Here is a 17,338-nt window from a genome sequence, read left to right on the forward strand (position 1 = left end):
ACTTAGATTTAGTTTTCATCCAAATAAGTGTGCTAAGGAGTGAACATCAAAGATCGCACAACAGAAGTACGCAAGCATGCTCGCTCGCTCGCTCGCTCGCTCTCGCTCTCTCTCTCTCTCTCTCTCTTTCTCTCTCTCTCTCTCTCTCTCTGCCATTAAGTAACTTGTGCATTGTTTTACTTGTTTTCGTTTCCGACTGAACTTCAAACTTTCCAGTGATGAACTGTATATTCACTCCACAAGCTCGCACATCTCTGCCACTGCATGCTCAATCCACTCAGCGTACTGTATCAGCTCGCACACGTCAGCTATACAGGTGTTAATAATGAATGTTTAACATTATATTCATTGCATAGATATCCTACGTAGATTACCTTAATCTTTAATAACTCTTTTCTGCTGTTTGTTGTTCTGTTGTCGATGTTTCTTTGTCTGAATATGGCACTTATCACATGCTGTGTGGAATCGGCGTTTTGTATCGGGTAATTTTAACGAGTACAGGAGCTCAATATCGGGCCCGATACGGTGCATCCGTACATACAACATATGTGTGTGTTTATAGAGAGAAAGTGTGAGTTTAAAGTCTTATTTAATAAATACATTTTTAGAAGATATAAACACCTATTTAAGCTGGAAGAAATATGTGTATGTTTTCACAATTTTAAATTTGCGTATATTTTTTCTATTATTTATTTACTCTTTTCCCCTACTTAAGTGAAAATGTAAAACATTGTATTGTGTGTGTATATGTAATATAAAGAGAGAGTTTATAGTATATATCAAAATGTAATCTTTTTTCTGTGATAATATAAGTGAAAAAAATGAGAAATATGTGTTCGATGTTTTTACACATAATGTAGAATTTTTGTGTATACACTTCTTATGATATTTGTTAGCTGGTTTCTATGAGGCAAGAAAAGAATTCCTGCAGCAGGGTTCTGTAGATCATCAGAAACCCAAGACCCTCAGAGTACAACCAATCTTTCTGTCAGACTTCCTCAGTATCAGTGAAAATGATCAAATCTAGTCATCCTCACTGAGAGAAACATTTTCACATACACACAGGTATTCACAATTGTAAATTCCTACCTCTTCTCCAAGCCCAATGTTTCAGAGCAATAACACAATAAAGGAAACCATTTTCCCTGTAACAGTTTCTGGAAAGACATCTATTTCACTTTAACCTCCATGTGTTAGAAATGTTCTTGGTAATGTTGCTGCTCTGCCAGCCTGCAATGTACAGTTTACGTCCTATTTCCCCACCTACTGTACAACAGAAGTGTGAAATTCACTCTCCTACTCGCTCTTTTTCTGTAGGGAGTTCGGTTGGCGAGATCCTGAGTTACCTGAAGTCATTCAGATGTTGCAGCACCAGTTTCCCTCAGTTCAGTCCAACGCAGCGGCATATTTGCAACACCTGTGCTTTGGAGACAACAAGATTAAAGCTGAGGTAAATCTAATTTTATATCACTGATCAAAGGACTAGCAAAATCGTTTTAGAAAGCTTTTTTTGTGACCATGTAGAAGGTACTTAGTGTTGAAAGTGCGTTCTGAATTCTGGATTTTTCCACAAATTTAGTATCACCACCTGTATCACAATTTTTATTGATACGTGTTGTTGCATTAAATTAAGTCTTGTACATACCGTTGACGAATAATTCACCCCTTTATTGAAATTTGATGCCAGGTCTCTGATGGTAGATCTCCCAGCAGTAAATTTTCACAATTATAAAGTGTGCCTTGGATTGCACCAGTAATTATGCACTAATAGCACAGCCAAACAATACACGGAAAGCTGCATATTGACAGCCGTTCTCAACACAGCAGCTCTATAATTGTATCCCAGAGGCTTAAGAGAAACTTGGAGGACAAGGAAATTAAATTTGGAGAATAAATCTGCGGGAGCAAAACAGCAACAGAAGGAGAAACGAGCTAGCCGACACACTTTTAAATGATATTTCATGGGGAAAAAAAGAAAGAAAAAAACAGAGAGAGCCAAATTAGTTTATCCAGCAATGAGATCCACTTCAAACCAGCATTTTTCTCCATTTGAAAAATGTCTTATTTATTAAGAAAAGACACTAAATGAATCCCTCTGCTTTCTTTGATCCGCCCTTTCATCAGTTTCACCACACACTGAAATCTTCTTGTTTCGTGTTGTACTCGTAAAATATTTAGAGTCATGTTCCATCATAGCTTGATTTGGGCATATATATTCAGATGCTCTATTGTGTGCAATTTTTTTTCTTGTAAATAAACAAACAATTGGCATATAATTTTCATCTGTGGTTCTCTTCTGTTTTTGGTTTTCTATGTGAACAACCGGTAATAAAGTGCATTTAAAAAAAGCAACATGTGCCAAACCATCTTCCAAAATGTATAATTACAGTCGTTTACAAATTTGATGCCTACAAAAGGCAAACTCTAAGATCTTCCCGACCAAATAAAAGCTTTTAATGTTTGAAATCAAAGATATTACAACATTGTTATTATATTATTTTATATTTAGTTGTTGTTGTTAAATAAGATTTTTTTCTTTTACAATACAATAATATTATTTGCAATCCTTATATTTCTTTATTGATTTCATTTCATAATTTAAATGGTGATACATTCAAAATAAAATTATAAACAACAAAAATAATAATATTAATAACAATAATGATTATTAATATTACTGTATATTCGTATTGAATGGGGAAGACCTGAATGAAGTCCGTGTTGACATCTACCTTATTTACTTAGCTTCCGCAGTTATGAATTTTCACCAAAATAGTTGAGATTTTGATTGGATATGCATCCATTAACTTAACTATAATGTTGACAATGAGCGAATCTGTTTCTCATTGCTTTTAAAAATGAGTCTATTTAAATTGCATTTTACATTGTATTAAGCATTGTATTCTTCCCTCTAGTTCATTTGCTTGGTAAAGCAGTACAGTTAATTTTATGTGACAATACTGCAGCAGATGTCTTTTTCCTCAACATACACATACATAAATGCTTTCACATTAAGGAGTGGATAGTGAAAAATTACACCAGCCAACATCACAATAGTTTCAGGCCTGGTAATGGCTATTTTTTATTTTTTATTTTCTTTTTTTTTTTGCATAATATACCAGTCAGACTATAGTGAGTGATTTTTAACATTACAAATCCATGCAGTATTGACCAGTCCAACCAATTCCATACAAATGACTCTTATGAGATGGCTCTTTTTACCAACTCAAACATATTCTTACAATGTTATATTGTACATAAAGGAATACTTCATCCAAAAAGGAAAATTTAAGCCCTCATGTTGCAGAACGTCTCGGTTACGTATGTTAACCCTCGTTCCCTGAAGGAGGGAACGGAGACGCCACGTCTGTGAAAATGGGATATCGCTTTGATAGACCAATCTACTTCGAGTGTAAACTAAATGAGGCAATGCACATTGACATGCAATTATTGCATCCAGCTGCCACTGATCACTGTTTGAGTATAAGAAGGGAGCAGGTGCAATGCATACCAGGTTTTCACTGAGGAGCCGAGCCGGAGACCAGGCAGCTCAGCGGCGGTACAGCAACCATGGCGACGGGACGTGGCGTCTCCATTCCCTCCTTCAGGGAACGAGGGTTACCATACGTAACTGATACGTTCCCTTTCAGTCGGTCACTCTCGACGCCACGTTGGTGACCGAAACAAAATGGGATCCCTACCAAAGTGCCATGGGTGCTGTCCCTTCCAGTGCCCTGTGCGAGCCACCTGCACCCCTATTAGGTGTAGGCCGGGGCTCGGAACAAGTAGTTCCACTCAGCACTGTCAAAGCACTACCTCACTGGGTGAGATTGGATAACACTGGGAAAACGTACCCATTCAGCTTGGTACAGGGACGCTGCGGAAGCCCCATCCTTCCCGAAGGAGGTCTCGGGAGCATATACACATATAGCATCCATTTAGGTGTATATGGAGAAATGTGAAGTGATTAAAACCCTCTTGGGAAGACAGAAGTCTGACGGGGAAACACATACTCTAAGGCTATACCGTAGACTATACACATACGAGTACCGTTTAGGTCTCAATATGGAACCGAGCCTTCTAAGGTTCTCACGGATTCATCATGAAGGCCTGGTGCGGGATGTTCTGCCAAGTCCAGCTGCCTAGGGTGATGGAGAATCTCAACAGCGTCTACAGTACGGACACTCTGGAGCAGTTTAAGCAAGAACCGTCTCCAAATCAGCTGGACCGTCAGGGGATGGAGTCGCTATTCTCCCGGGAGCATTGCTCGAGTCAGCTCGTCGGCTGTACAGATGAGCAGGCCCGGAATGTGAGCAGCACAAAGTGACCTTGGGACCTTCTGACTTCAAAAGGAGGATTTGGCGGGTGAGTTGTGACATGCAACGGGAGCGCAGACCACCTTGTCGGTTGATGTATGCAATGGTCGCTGTGTTGTCTGTTTGGATCAGCATATGCTTGCCTCGTAAGAGACCTTTGAGACTGTTCAAGGCAAGGTGCACTGCTAACAACTCTAGGCAATTGATGTGCCACTGCAGCTGCATGCCCATTGTATGTGGCCCCCTCAGCCGGAGGTGGAGGCATCCGTGTAAACCTTAGCATGCCTGGAGATCTGCTCTAAGGGCACCCCTGCCTGAAGAAACACAAGATCTAACCACAGGGTGAGGGTCTGGCGACAGGCCGGTGTAACTTGGACCCAGTGAGTGCTGCGCTTCTATGCACACCTCGGGACATAAAGCCAGTGCTGGAGCGGCCTCATATGTAACAGGCTGAGTGGTGTAAGTGCTGCCACAGCTGCCATATGCCCCAGGAGCCTCTGAAAAATGTTCAGTGGGACCGCTGTCCTGCCCTTGAACGTATTCAAGCAGGCTAGCACCGACCGCGCACGTTCCTCTGTGAGGCGTGCTGTCTGTTCGACCGAGTCAAACTCCATACAGAGAAATGAGATCTTCTGCCTTAGCAAGAGTTTGCTGTTTTCCCAGTTTACCCGAAGACCCAACAGGCTCTGGTGCCGGAGCACCAAATCCCTGTGCTCGCACAACTGATTCCGCAACTGATGCCCTCCTGGGACCCAGAGAGGAAGAAAACTGCTCTCTCGTCGAGATTTCCAGATTCTCTGCCTGGCCCTCCTCCAGGGGAGGGAGAGGTGCCTTCACCATCCCCCAGAAAGCAGCTACCTCTCTCTGGGTCACCCGTCCCGGGGCCTCTTGCTCTTGCTAAGGCGGAAGCCGCATAGGCACCACCATCGAGGGTAGTGAGGGAGGAGGAGCACATCAGCCGGTTTTTGGGGCGGGGCACTGAGAACCAGTACGGGCCGCCCCGAGAAACCAATCATCCAGTGGAGGATTCCACTCAAGCCCTACCATCCCGGCGGCCCGGGAAAGTATAGCTGCCATCTCTGGATCTGACTCAGGCTTTGTCACCGTCCCAGAGGGTGGCAGCACGGCCAAATCTTCACCGGACAGCTCTCCCTCCGATGCTGAGATCGACATCTTGTTGGCGGAGGCTGGACTCGTAGTTCACAGCAAACACAGTTGAGCAGAACGATACTAAAGCTCTGCTCCAAAGCAAAAAGCTGGTATGCATTGCACCTGTTGCCGCCTTATACTCACGCAGTGATCAGCGGAAAGCTGGATGCAATAATTGTATGACAATGTGCATTGGCTCGTTTAGTTTACATTTGAAGTAGATTGGTCTATCGAAGCGATGTCCCATTTTGCGTCCGTCACCGACGTGGCATCGAGAGTGACCGACTGAAAGGGAACACAAAATAAGGTATCATGAAGAATGTTGGAAACAAACCATTGAAATTAGCTATGTTTCCATCACCCTGCTTGTATGCGCAAAATGAAGTATCGCATCAGAAACAAGTGATGGAAATGCCAAATTTAGAAGAAAAAAAAGTGTGGTTTTTGACGTATAAAAAAGGGTTAATGCTAATATTGGGAGATGGAATAAATTCAACCATGCACTTCAAACGTCATGTGTTTTATGCTATGGGACTGCAAAACCTAACTAACCAGTGGACCGTTTTTGTTGCACAACATGTGAAATGTTGTTATGGTCATTCTTGAATGTAGTCTAGTTATTTCTGTGTAATTGCCTCCTAAAATGTCTCTCACAACTGCATTCCAACACAGCAGGCATCTGCCTCCGAAAGCAATTTATTGTGTTTCGTCTGCTCGCTTTGAGGTGCAAACAGTTGCTTCTACTGTTCTTATTGATAGTTAGTGCCAGTTAATCAGGAAGTGAAGATTTTGTTCTCTTTGACTCGTTGGATGGAAACGGTGCTCATTCGCAAATGTTTTATGTGGTATTCCAATTTTGCACATTAGTTAATTTAGCAACTTTGGATGGAAACACATCTATTGATGTGGAGCATGAAAAGAGACATTCAGAAAAAATATATATTTTATGTTCTGAAGATGAAATTCAGTCATACAGGTTTAGAACAAAATGAGGGTAAGTAAATTGAGTAAATTTGAGAATTTTAATTTTTCATCTTTTTAAGGCTTGAGATATTTAAATCAGTGTACAGGTATTTATTGATTGACATAGTAAGTATATATTTTTGAATCACCAACAAAGTACCTGCTCACAATTTGTTTGAACGTTTGGTTTGCTGAAAAGAATCAAATAATTGTTCAGGAATCCGTTGGAATCTGTCACACTGTATGGTTTTGATTCACTAAAAAGAGCCAGCTCAAACAAATAATTAGTTTGATAATCATTTGGACTGTTCCCATTGTAGGTTTTGATTTGCTATAAAAAATAATTTACTTTCAAGAATATTTATTTGGAAATAAGTTGGAATGGTCGCACTGTGTGGTTTTAATTCACTGAAATAACTCACTGGTTTCATGATCATTTAGACCAACCAGTTGCATGGTTTTGATTCACTTAAAAGAACCTGATCAAATGCGTTATTTTTTCATGAATTGTACTACTCCAGAAGTTGTATGTTTCGCTTTGCTGATTGAGTAGCAGTGTTTTTTAAAATAGTGCTTGAAATACTGTCAGAGTAATTTATTGCAATATCCTCACCCAACCGAATTGGTCATCCAAACGTCATTTTCTCGTAATACATTACTGAAGTCAAATGGGTTGTGGAGGTATTTTCTTATTGACATTTTTAAAGATAGATTTAAATGAACTTTAGCCAGACAGGAACTAGCACACACAGAAGCAAACTCGAAGGGAAAGGAGAATGGCTATCAGATGACAGAGCAGTATCTCCCGCAGCAGAGGTGAGGAAAATACTGATTAGCCCAGCATTTTAGCCAGACAGGACGAGCTCTGATGTTTATTGTCTTCCTGCTGAACTACTGGCCAAGTGCAAAGGCAGCTCTTTCTTGTCCTCAGCTGACCACTATTTATAGCAGGTGGCTCCAGCAAAGCTCCCCAGGTCTGTCTTGTGCAGGTCGCCTCTGGCTAAAGTTCAGCTTTATCAGCCCTTTTGGAGGGAAAATGTTATCAGTCAATATCCATTTGCACGTGTGCTCTAGAGTCAAGAGCAAGCACTTCCGTCCTGTCTGCTCATGCCTCTAATTGAATATCTCAGTGTCTCCGCTTCTTCAGGATGATGTTAAAACTCAATTAATTTCTCAGCTGCTCAGAGTTCACAGAAAATGAGTTCACTTCTCAAACAAAGAGGCCACCATTGGTTCACCAGGCCTGCTTTTTTGATAGAACCTGCAAGAAACATCCCCAGTTCCTGTTTCAATCCTCTGTTGTTTGTCGCTTCCAAACATCTGTTTCTTCCAAACATGCTGCGATCACGATCATTGTGCGTCCTCTATATACTGTAATGTTTTGTGTACTGGGGCTGCGAACTCAGAAGTGCGAATCTCACAACATGAATGAAACGAAGGCTTTTGTGTGGTGACGCACGTCTGTCAGCCTCTCGGGTTTGAGCCATGCCTTTTCCTGTCAGATGTGGTTAGAATATTCATGCTGTACATGCACTACAATCCAAAAACAGGATGAGAAGTATCCTCATGGAATGGACTATTTAGATCACTTCTCACCTTCAGACAAAGCCACTCAAAGAAACAGGTTTGTAATCTCCATTGGAGTGAGTGGCGATGTGAAGCTGGAGCGCTGATCTGTAGTGATGTACTATTCAGAAGCACATCTGCCAGGGCTGCTCCTGCACTCATCTTAAGCTAATGCAGCAGTGTATTGTGTATACCAGTTGGCAGCGGGACAGGAAATTGGAAATTCATAGTGCAATCAGTTGATGAATCTGCAGGTAGACACAGGTGTGACTCTCTCAAAATAACTTAGCCCTGCTGGTTTTATGTCAAATCCTTCAATATGTTTTTTGGCTTGCCTTGTGTATTAGTCTGTAAGGGCTCAAAGTACAACAAACTAAGTCACCAAATAATAACGATTTTTATTGATAATCAAATAAAAATATCTTATTCTTTATTCGCTTTCATGTTATTTCAAACCTGTATTTAAGCTACTTTTATGGTGCTTTTTTTTTATTTTATTTTTATTTTTTTACTTTTTGGAGCTTGGTAGGAAAAATCACAATCTGGTTTCATTGTATGGAAGACAGTGTTTTTTTATATATATATATACTACGTAGCCCCGCACGTGACATGCAGGAAAAAAATATTTGGCTAAATCGTGTGCACGATTTACTAATCCGTTCCCTCGATTTGCTAAATCGTGCACACATGTTCATTTATGAGGGAACTATTCCTGAAAATATTATAAAATGGCACCAGATATCAAGATGAGAAGGCTGAGGGTGAGTGGATGTCAATCTGTGTTGTTTTTCCATAGCATTCAGTAACGCATGGCTTTTTGTAGTGTGGTCTCGGAACCTCTAATGAACTTGGCTGGCTTTAATTGACTTTAGTGTAGAACAGCAAAGCTCTGTTTATAGAGATTTACTCACACCTCTCAGTCTGTCTGAAGAGTGATTCATTTCCCAGCTCCCTTTAGTATTGATTTTTCAAATACACTGGTTATGGATTCAGTGCCTCCTCTTTGTTCATTTATCCTCCAGATGATCTCAAGGGCTGACACTAAGCTATTTTGGTGTGACTTAATACTGAATTCAGACTTTCCTTATTTTTTCATTAATATGAGGCGGCACTGCCAAATGTCAGAAGGGAAAGGTCAACATTTTGAATGTCTTCCCGTGAGTTGAGACCAAGGCCACCATGTTCTTACTGACCAATAATTCTTGATTAGATCAACTGAAGTTGCATTCAAATCAGGAGTTCATGTCTATGTATTTTTTCACTATTTATTTATTAAATTATTCTTGTCATGGCTTTTTAGTCTTAAAATATGAAAATGCACACCACCCTTTACCCTCTCTGTTTCTCTTAGATACGGAGGCAGGGCGGTATTCAGTTGTTGGTGGACCTGTTGGATCACAGAATGGCTGAAGTACACAGAAGCGCCTGTGGTGCCCTGAGGAACCTTGTTTACGGCAAAGCCAATGATGAAAATAAAATCACTCTGAAAAACTGTGGTGGGATTCCTGCGCTAGTCCGCCTGCTGCGTAAGACCTCTGATGTGGAAGTCAGAGAACTGGTCACAGGTAAGAACTTCTGCTGGCTGTGATATGCCTCTTTTTTCAGTTTAAGTTTTATCATAGGAATTTTCTCTGGCACAGTGTTTCATGTTTTTTCCAGATCAGTCGTTGATTCTCTGTATATTTATGCTGTAATAATTAATTACCAGTTTCAGACTCTTAAAAAATTATGAGTAATGGAGATCTTTGCACCTAAACCAGTGCAGTCACACAGTTAAGTTCAAATGGGTTTTGATTCTAGCAGGAGTGACATTTTCTTTTAATTCTAAGTGCAGAGACCTCAGATTTGCTTGTCTAGTGATCTGTTTCAAAGTGAAAACTCTTCTGAAATTCTTACTTTTGGATGTATTAATTATTTTCTTTTATTATTTAGAGAGCAATGGACAGTGGAGGGATGTTTGAATATTAGATTACTTTATTTATTTAGTACTTTAATATTTCCAGATTGTCGTGACTCAAAAGTACCGATGTCAGTGGCGCTACAAAAATACTTTGGCATCATCTGTATTAATAATCACTTAATCCGATGTTTAAGTGATTAAAATAGCTTTGACAGAATTACTTACTTGAGTTACACAACGATTGGCTTTGTTCTCTCTCACCGTAATAGTGTAGGTGATGTAAAAGAGGAAAGCAGGCATTTTGACCAAAGCACTGTAAGGCAAGGGAAGGGGAGACTCAAAATGTTTATAAACGTAAAATGCATTTTTCCCCCGTTTGTGTTGTTTTACTACTTACACAATTATTAAAAGTATAAAACATTGTTATTTAAAATGCACAGTGTGGTTTTTAATCATATGTGGTGTCTGTCATAAATAGGTTAGGTGCCTAGCTTTAGTGAAGCAGCATAGAGAGCTGCTTCTGGGACACTTCTTAAACTTGCATCTGCGTGGCTGGTGTAAACATAAGCATTGACTAGCTCTGGTGGCCGTGTCGGAGCCGTAATGCATGCAGTGTATATAAGGGGTTAAACACCTCTACATTGGCCATTGTGTTCATGCACTCAACAGATATGTCTGTGATGTATTTTATTTTATTTTTTGCTGTGAAACCTGCTAAACCCAGTTCAGGATGTGTACTACAACTTTTCATCCTTTAATTTGGCAATGCTACAAAAAAAATCTGCTGTTCTCCCCAGCCCCATCCCTTCATGTTTTAGGGATAAGGTACGGATAGAGATATTTTCAGCAAAATAAATCACCTGTCCCCCAAAAAAACAAAAGGCTTTGCATTTCCAAACATGTTTCTAAATTGTTTCTGTAACGGAATGGATAGACTTTGGAATGAAGCCACGCTGGAAATTCTTGCTATGTGCTGAATTCAAATTAACATATAAATTAAATGCATTGCACATAGGGCACTTAGAGAGACTTCCTGTCACAAATTAATCAGCAAACTGGAAGCCTCAAGGTCTTTGGCTGTCCAGAGGATTCTCAGCCTCTCAATCTCAAGCAAAGCAGCACATCTGAGTCATGTTTTGCCTGCCTATTTGCAGAAATATTGTGTATTTTGACTTATAGAAATTAGATGTAGCCTTTTTATAACCAGTTGGACCTGATGGTCAGGTGTCCTGTCAGCTTGCTACTAGGGTCTGCTTTTCCTCAAAGGCAAATGATGTTTATCCAAAGCTTTTCCCATAATGGGAATGCAGAGGGTGGAAGAAAGAGAGACTTGACAATTATTTCCATCTTGGAATATGTTCAGAGACAGTTTGAATACCAATGCATTCAGTACTATCTTATCTCTCACTGGCACTGCCTTTCAGTGGCAACTTCATATCACTCGGACAGGCAACAATACATTATGATTAATCTTGCTCTGTCACTGTTTACGATGGTGTACCTCAAGGATCTGTTCATGGTCCACTTCTGTTTCTAATGTTCAGATAATTCAGCTTCATGGTTTTAACTTTAAAGTGCCCCTATTATGCCATTTTTATGGTTGCTAATATTGTTTTATGAGTCTCCAAAGGTTTACATGCATTCAACGTCAAAAAACATATTAGTTTTCACAGATAATAGATTTAATTTTACCTCATTTCTAAATGATTCATAAACGACTCGTGCAAAGCAGTTCAAAGAATCAGTCTCTTTAAACTCCTCCTTTCCGTGAGCCCTCACTGCTGTAATTGGTCAGATTGTGCACACCTTTGTGATTGGTCTTGGATCTCTCTACAGCATTGGAATGTTCTACTGCATACAGCGCATGTCGGAAATGAAACGCCAGTTGCCATGACAGAATGACAGCCCTGGAGACTTGTCAATACATAGAAAAGACTGTATGGATTGTAGCTTATCAACTCGAGTCGGAGTCTGATGATGAAATTGTTGAAGTGGTTGATTCACAATTAATAACTATCTATCGTGCATTGTCGGCTTCACAACTTTGCAGATAGTTTATGTTCTCATACAGCTACATGACACACTGCATGAAAGGTAATAGTTGAAAAGGCAAAATAGGGGCACTTTAATAGTTAAGCTGATGATACACAAATCAATCTTACTGTCCTTACTGTCCTCAAACACAATAAGCCTTACACCACATTTTGACATATAGTTTTCCTAAAGGAAGTGTTTAGAGGTTTTACAGAGCCCATGCAAAGGATAAATATACAAGTGTTGGGCTCTGTGAGCATGTTCTTTTAAGAATCACATGACTGTGTAGTACAGATGGGATATTGATCTATAGACAACAGAACATCCCCTTAGAAACTTGTTTGAATCCTTTGGCATTTAGAAGTTTCTGAATGCTCTAGCATATGGCTTGGCCCCAAATAGTGCACTTGATGTAAAATAAGTGTCTCAATGAGATTTGTTTTTTTTTCTACTTATTTGCATCCATTTAAAATATTTTTTTTATAAAAGCATCTGTTTTGATAAAAATACAAAAAATGTATAATATTCTGAATTATTTCAATTATAATCTTTCTACTTTATTTTATAAATGTTTTAATGTATTATAAAATGTAATTTATTCCTGTGGTAGCAAAGCTAAATTTTCAGTAGTCATTACTCCAGTCTTCAGTGTCACATGATCTATCAGAAATCATTCCAATATGCTGATTTGGTTCCTATTGGACATTTCTTATTATTCTGATCAACGCTGGAAACTGCTAGGCTGCTTAACATTAGGGCTGCTCCGATCAGGATTTTTAAGGCCGATCACAGTATCAGCAGTATCTGCCGATCCAATCACCGATCTTTTTAAAGCCTTCTTATTATCATGTAGAATTATTTATAGTGATGATCCAATCAAGATTTTAGACATTTATTCAGGGCCTGAATTTCATTTTTGAAAATTAATTCCTTGTGAGAGGATTGTTTTTTTTTTTATTATCTCACCTAAATGTTTGATCATGCACTGTATAACATTTATCCATTATTTTGATTTTAAATCCAAATATTGTTACTCAAAATGCTTTTTCAACATTGTGATTATTTTCTACACAGTACAGTAATAAAATCTTTCATCGATTATTCTGTGTTTTTTTACCTTTGCATTTACTTTTAGATTTATATATTGAGTTGCTAAAGCAAAGCATTTAAACTTTTTCTTACATTATCACAAACATTCTAAATTAAAACTTACCATTGGAAGAAACAGTCAGCTCAACTGCCTTTCCTTTCATCTTTATTACAAGCAATCCTGTTGTTCATAATGAACTTTAATTAAGAACTTTTAAATGATTGCCTTCTTTATCTAAAAGTGCTATTTTCCTTTAAATCTAGCCAAAAAACCTTAGCCTATTTGTTGGCTGTGAAACACAGCAGACTTTAATTATATGCATTTATGCTGTAATTACTAAGTTTTTGTGTCAATCCATGTTCATATTTACCACAAACAATGCGCTCTTACTTTAATTCAGCACGCGCAGCACAACAAAAAATAAACTCGGTGCGGAAACGATCTCTGCTCTGCTACAGACACATACCTCCTAAATGCACGAAAACCATGATACATGCATTTATTTGTAATTTTATTTGGTAAATAGAAAGTTCAAACAAACAGCACTTGAATTATACATATTTGATAAGATTCTACGTGTCTTCATTGTCAATTTAATGCATCTTTGCTGTATAAAAGTTAATTTCTGTCAAAAAACTAATCTTACTGAACCCAAACATTAACAGCATCTGGGATTATGGTTGGACAGTCACTGAAAAACTTAGTGGTCCTTTGTTAGAGAATAGAGCTCAGAGAGTTTAGAAGACCAATGCCCTTAAATGATTGGTTTAGGATCTGTCTTAAAGGGTTAAATAATTGCTGTAGTCTATAGATGTCCATTATGATTGGTGAAAGATGACGATCTTAATCCTAAAACAGGAAGAAACTCTTAAATATGTAATAAATTGAAAAATTGGCAGAATATATCATTGCTTTCGAAGGTATGCATCAAAGGATGTAGTGCATCTCTAATACTTAGAGTTTGGGGTTTGTTCAAAACCCTAAACTTATGTTTGAGCAAATAACTAAGTGATGTTTTAGCTACAAAGTTTTTCCACTAATTTATTAAAACTGTAAATTAATGACTTTTTCTAACATTGGAAAAGTGTAACAGTTTATATTTTCTCTACACAGTCATGCAGTCAGGTGAAGATGTCTGTGGGATTTTTGCTCTTACAGTGAGAGACCCTGGTGAAATTAAGCAGTCTAAATCTAGGCCTGTGTTCTGCTGGCATGAGATTTGATCTTGGTCAATGTCACCACTGACGACAATTATGTCCTTGTAGTGCTCTAGCACTAAGCCTTCCTCTCTTTCTCTTTCTTTCTCTCTCTCGTTCCCTCATGAGAAGCCGTCTCTGATTAGATACTCTCTCAGTTCAGCAATCAAGGTTGTTCTTCCCTTCTCAGAATGCATGCTTTTTTCAAAGACTTTAGAAAGTGAAAGTCTAGAAGAAAATGAAAGACTTTTATAAGTAGTAATAAGAAGCACACCTCATAAACTTATACATGTTAAGATGCACTTTATTTTTAATTGTATGAGTTGATGCAGCAATTTGACTTTGCAAGGTTTTCTGTATCATACATTTCCAGTTATTTTTAGATGTACGAAACAACTTGTTATTCTGCTTCTTATTGCAAACTAATTCTTATCATATTATTTTCATGTATTTTTGTAATTATAAACACATGGGTTGTAGCACAAATAGCTTTACGGTTTTGCAGGACTTTGTTATTCCTCTGCTTATTTACATATAGTGGCTAATAAATCAAAATCTCCCACATTCAAAGAAAGTTGCTGGAATTTTAAAACAAATAACTGATAATCTGAAGTTTCTTGTTTTCTGTTATGATAATTGTAACTTTTTGGCACTTACCCATATTCGTGCTAGATCCTGATCAAATGTCAAAAAATTTACTGTGCAAAAATTGTAGCAATTTCAATATTCTATTGGGAGTAATAAATATTCTATTACATTGTAGTTTTTATGTTGGTGTTGGAAATTCGTTTATATATACAGCTGGATAAACCTAAATCTGTGTCCATCTTCATTTCTGGATGCAAAGCAACAAAATGTGATTATTTTAAAAGTGTTATGGGGTGGGGGGTTTCTTTTCTATACCCACTGTAGTCACGGCTTCTGTACCCTTTTTTCTGAAAGTATACAGCAATTGTTGAGCTTGTGGTTTGAATCTTATTTCTCTCTCAGGTGGATTATTAAAAGTAACCCCTGTGACATAAATATAATTTTTTATATACAACTGCTCTGCTTGACATGCCCACCTTAGTTTAGAAATACTAAGTCTGCACCTTTTAAGGCTTGTGTTGAAGAGGTAAGGTGTTCATCAGAATAAGTACAATGAAATGTTTTTCACCATCACATGCAATCAGCCAGCACGGGTCCTCCTGGGCTCTGGAAATAAAGGCTAACAGCTGTGTGTGTGTGTGTGTGTGTGTGCGTGCGTGTGTGTGTGTTTGAGAGCAAGATGTTGGCAAGGTCAGCATCATCAACTATTCAACTGCCACCTCTTCATACTGACTCATAAAAGTGAGTAGTTTTCTAAAGAATGGAGGGAGAGAGAGAGAGAGAATGGGGCATAGAATGAGAGGATGTGAAGTGAAGATAAGCAAATGGGAGAAATAGAAGTTTGGTCTGACTCATTTTGCGTGTCCTTTGTGAAGATGATGGACAGTGGGAAGGAGCGGCGGGATTGATGTTGAAGGTTGGCTTCATTCTAATAGGTTGCATATGTGTTCTGCGATTAGTCATCATTGCTGTTTTTAGAGTTTGTCCTCCATTCTGACATCTGCTAATTTTTCGTCACATTACAGGCAATAGCAGAACCCCTGCAAAGCCGTCCATTCGGTACAGCAGGAGGTGAGATGAAGCCAAACTTCTGTGTATGAACTGTGTGTGAATCTCTCCTGAGTTCAGTCATTCTCTCTCACACCTCTTTTGAAGCTGTGATACACAGTCCATAATCTAGATTGAAAATATTGGTTGGAAATCCGTAACCATGAAGTTAAAAGATTTTTGTTTAAATAACTGCTTATTTATTTTGCTGAATTTCTTTCAATAAGCCACTTTCTTTCTTTGGCCAGTGAAAAGTGGTCGATCACGGTTGTGCTTTGTTAAATCTTTTAAATATTCTGCATTTAAACGCCACTAGTATTTTTGTCTAAAAGCATCTGCTAAATAAATAAATATAATGTCCATTTTCAGAGTTCGTAATGCTTTGCAGAATTCTACCCTTTTTCTTTAATGTTTGTTTATGAAATATTTGAGCAAATTTGATAGTTCTTCCAGCTACTAAAATAGTTGTTTGTAGTTATACAACTGTGGAAATAATGTAAAGTGACTCTAATAAAACAGGATCATGCTAAAAGCATGCATCTATTCAAGCTTCTATGCTGTTTTCTTGATTAGAACATAATTGTTTTGTTTGGCTATATTTATGGTTTTATATTAGCATGAAAAGTGTCCTACAAAAATAATTTTTTCTCCTTGCAGTTTTAGGATTAGGATTAAATTAGATTTATCCTCTGTGATATGACATCTCACAGGATAAATTACCGCCTCAGATCTCAGGTGAGATATTGATGAGCTCATGATAGGCTAATTAGCTGCACACATGGCTAAATTGGTTATTTCTCATTTGCGGGATGTTTAAGTATTGACTGCTTGTTGAAATTGACCTCCTACAGCCTTTATAAGGGTTTCATCTGGTTGCAACTTGAAATAAGATGATGAGCGATGGTGTAAGTGGCCTGGAATTTTGTAATGCTTGGAGCGGCATACTACTGTACCTTCTATTTAAATGATGACGAAGTGACGTAAGAAAATTAGAGCTGCCTGTGCAGGTCTTGAGATGTTTGCATACAAACTGATGAAACCTTGTGTCGTGATGATATTGTTAGTCAGCTGCAGAATTGTATGAATTTTGTCTTTGGGATCTGGAGGAAGAGACGCAATAATTAGCATGTTTGAAAGTCTAATTAGGAGCATTGTTTCTTGTCAAAAACATGAAAATGAGGGGCTTTTCTTACCTGTCATAAAGGAGATTGCTGTGTAGTCACATGACTTTTATGCCCACAGAATATGAGTGGTTGATCTCTGCTGGTTTAGGACACACCTCCCACACAATTATATGCAAATTAACAGTATCTGTTAACTTTTTATCCTTCAGATCTTTCAACATACTGAAGCCGCCATGGAACTACATATCAGAGTTATGCATATGTTGGAGAACAAAAGGTCTTGACCGAACAAACATTTTGATTGTCTCTTCCACTGTCATTATCCATTCCTAAACAAAAATGTAAATGCTAATGTCTCCGTCCTT

The 17,338-nt window shown here is 38.4% G+C and overlaps 1 protein-coding gene across 3 annotated transcripts in view; it reads left to right on the plus strand.

Annotated features, from left to right (window-relative positions):
* Nucleotides 1-17,338, plus strand: part of LOC127946211 (catenin delta-2) — a 280,344-nt gene that overhangs the window by 211,357 nt on the left and 51,649 nt on the right. For all 3 annotated transcript variants that reach the window (XM_052542619.1, XM_052542620.1, XM_052542621.1), the window contains 2 exons: nt 1,318-1,450; nt 9,346-9,559. In XM_052542619.1, coding sequence (XP_052398579.1) covers nt 1,318-1,450; nt 9,346-9,559 — 347 coding nt within the window. The remainder of the gene's footprint in view (nt 1-1,317; nt 1,451-9,345; nt 9,560-17,338) is intronic.

The sequence above is a fragment of the Carassius gibelio genome, chromosome A24 (genome assembly GCF_023724105.1).
Source record: "Carassius gibelio isolate Cgi1373 ecotype wild population from Czech Republic chromosome A24, carGib1.2-hapl.c, whole genome shotgun sequence".
Taxonomy (NCBI): Eukaryota; Metazoa; Chordata; class Actinopteri; order Cypriniformes; family Cyprinidae; genus Carassius; species Carassius gibelio.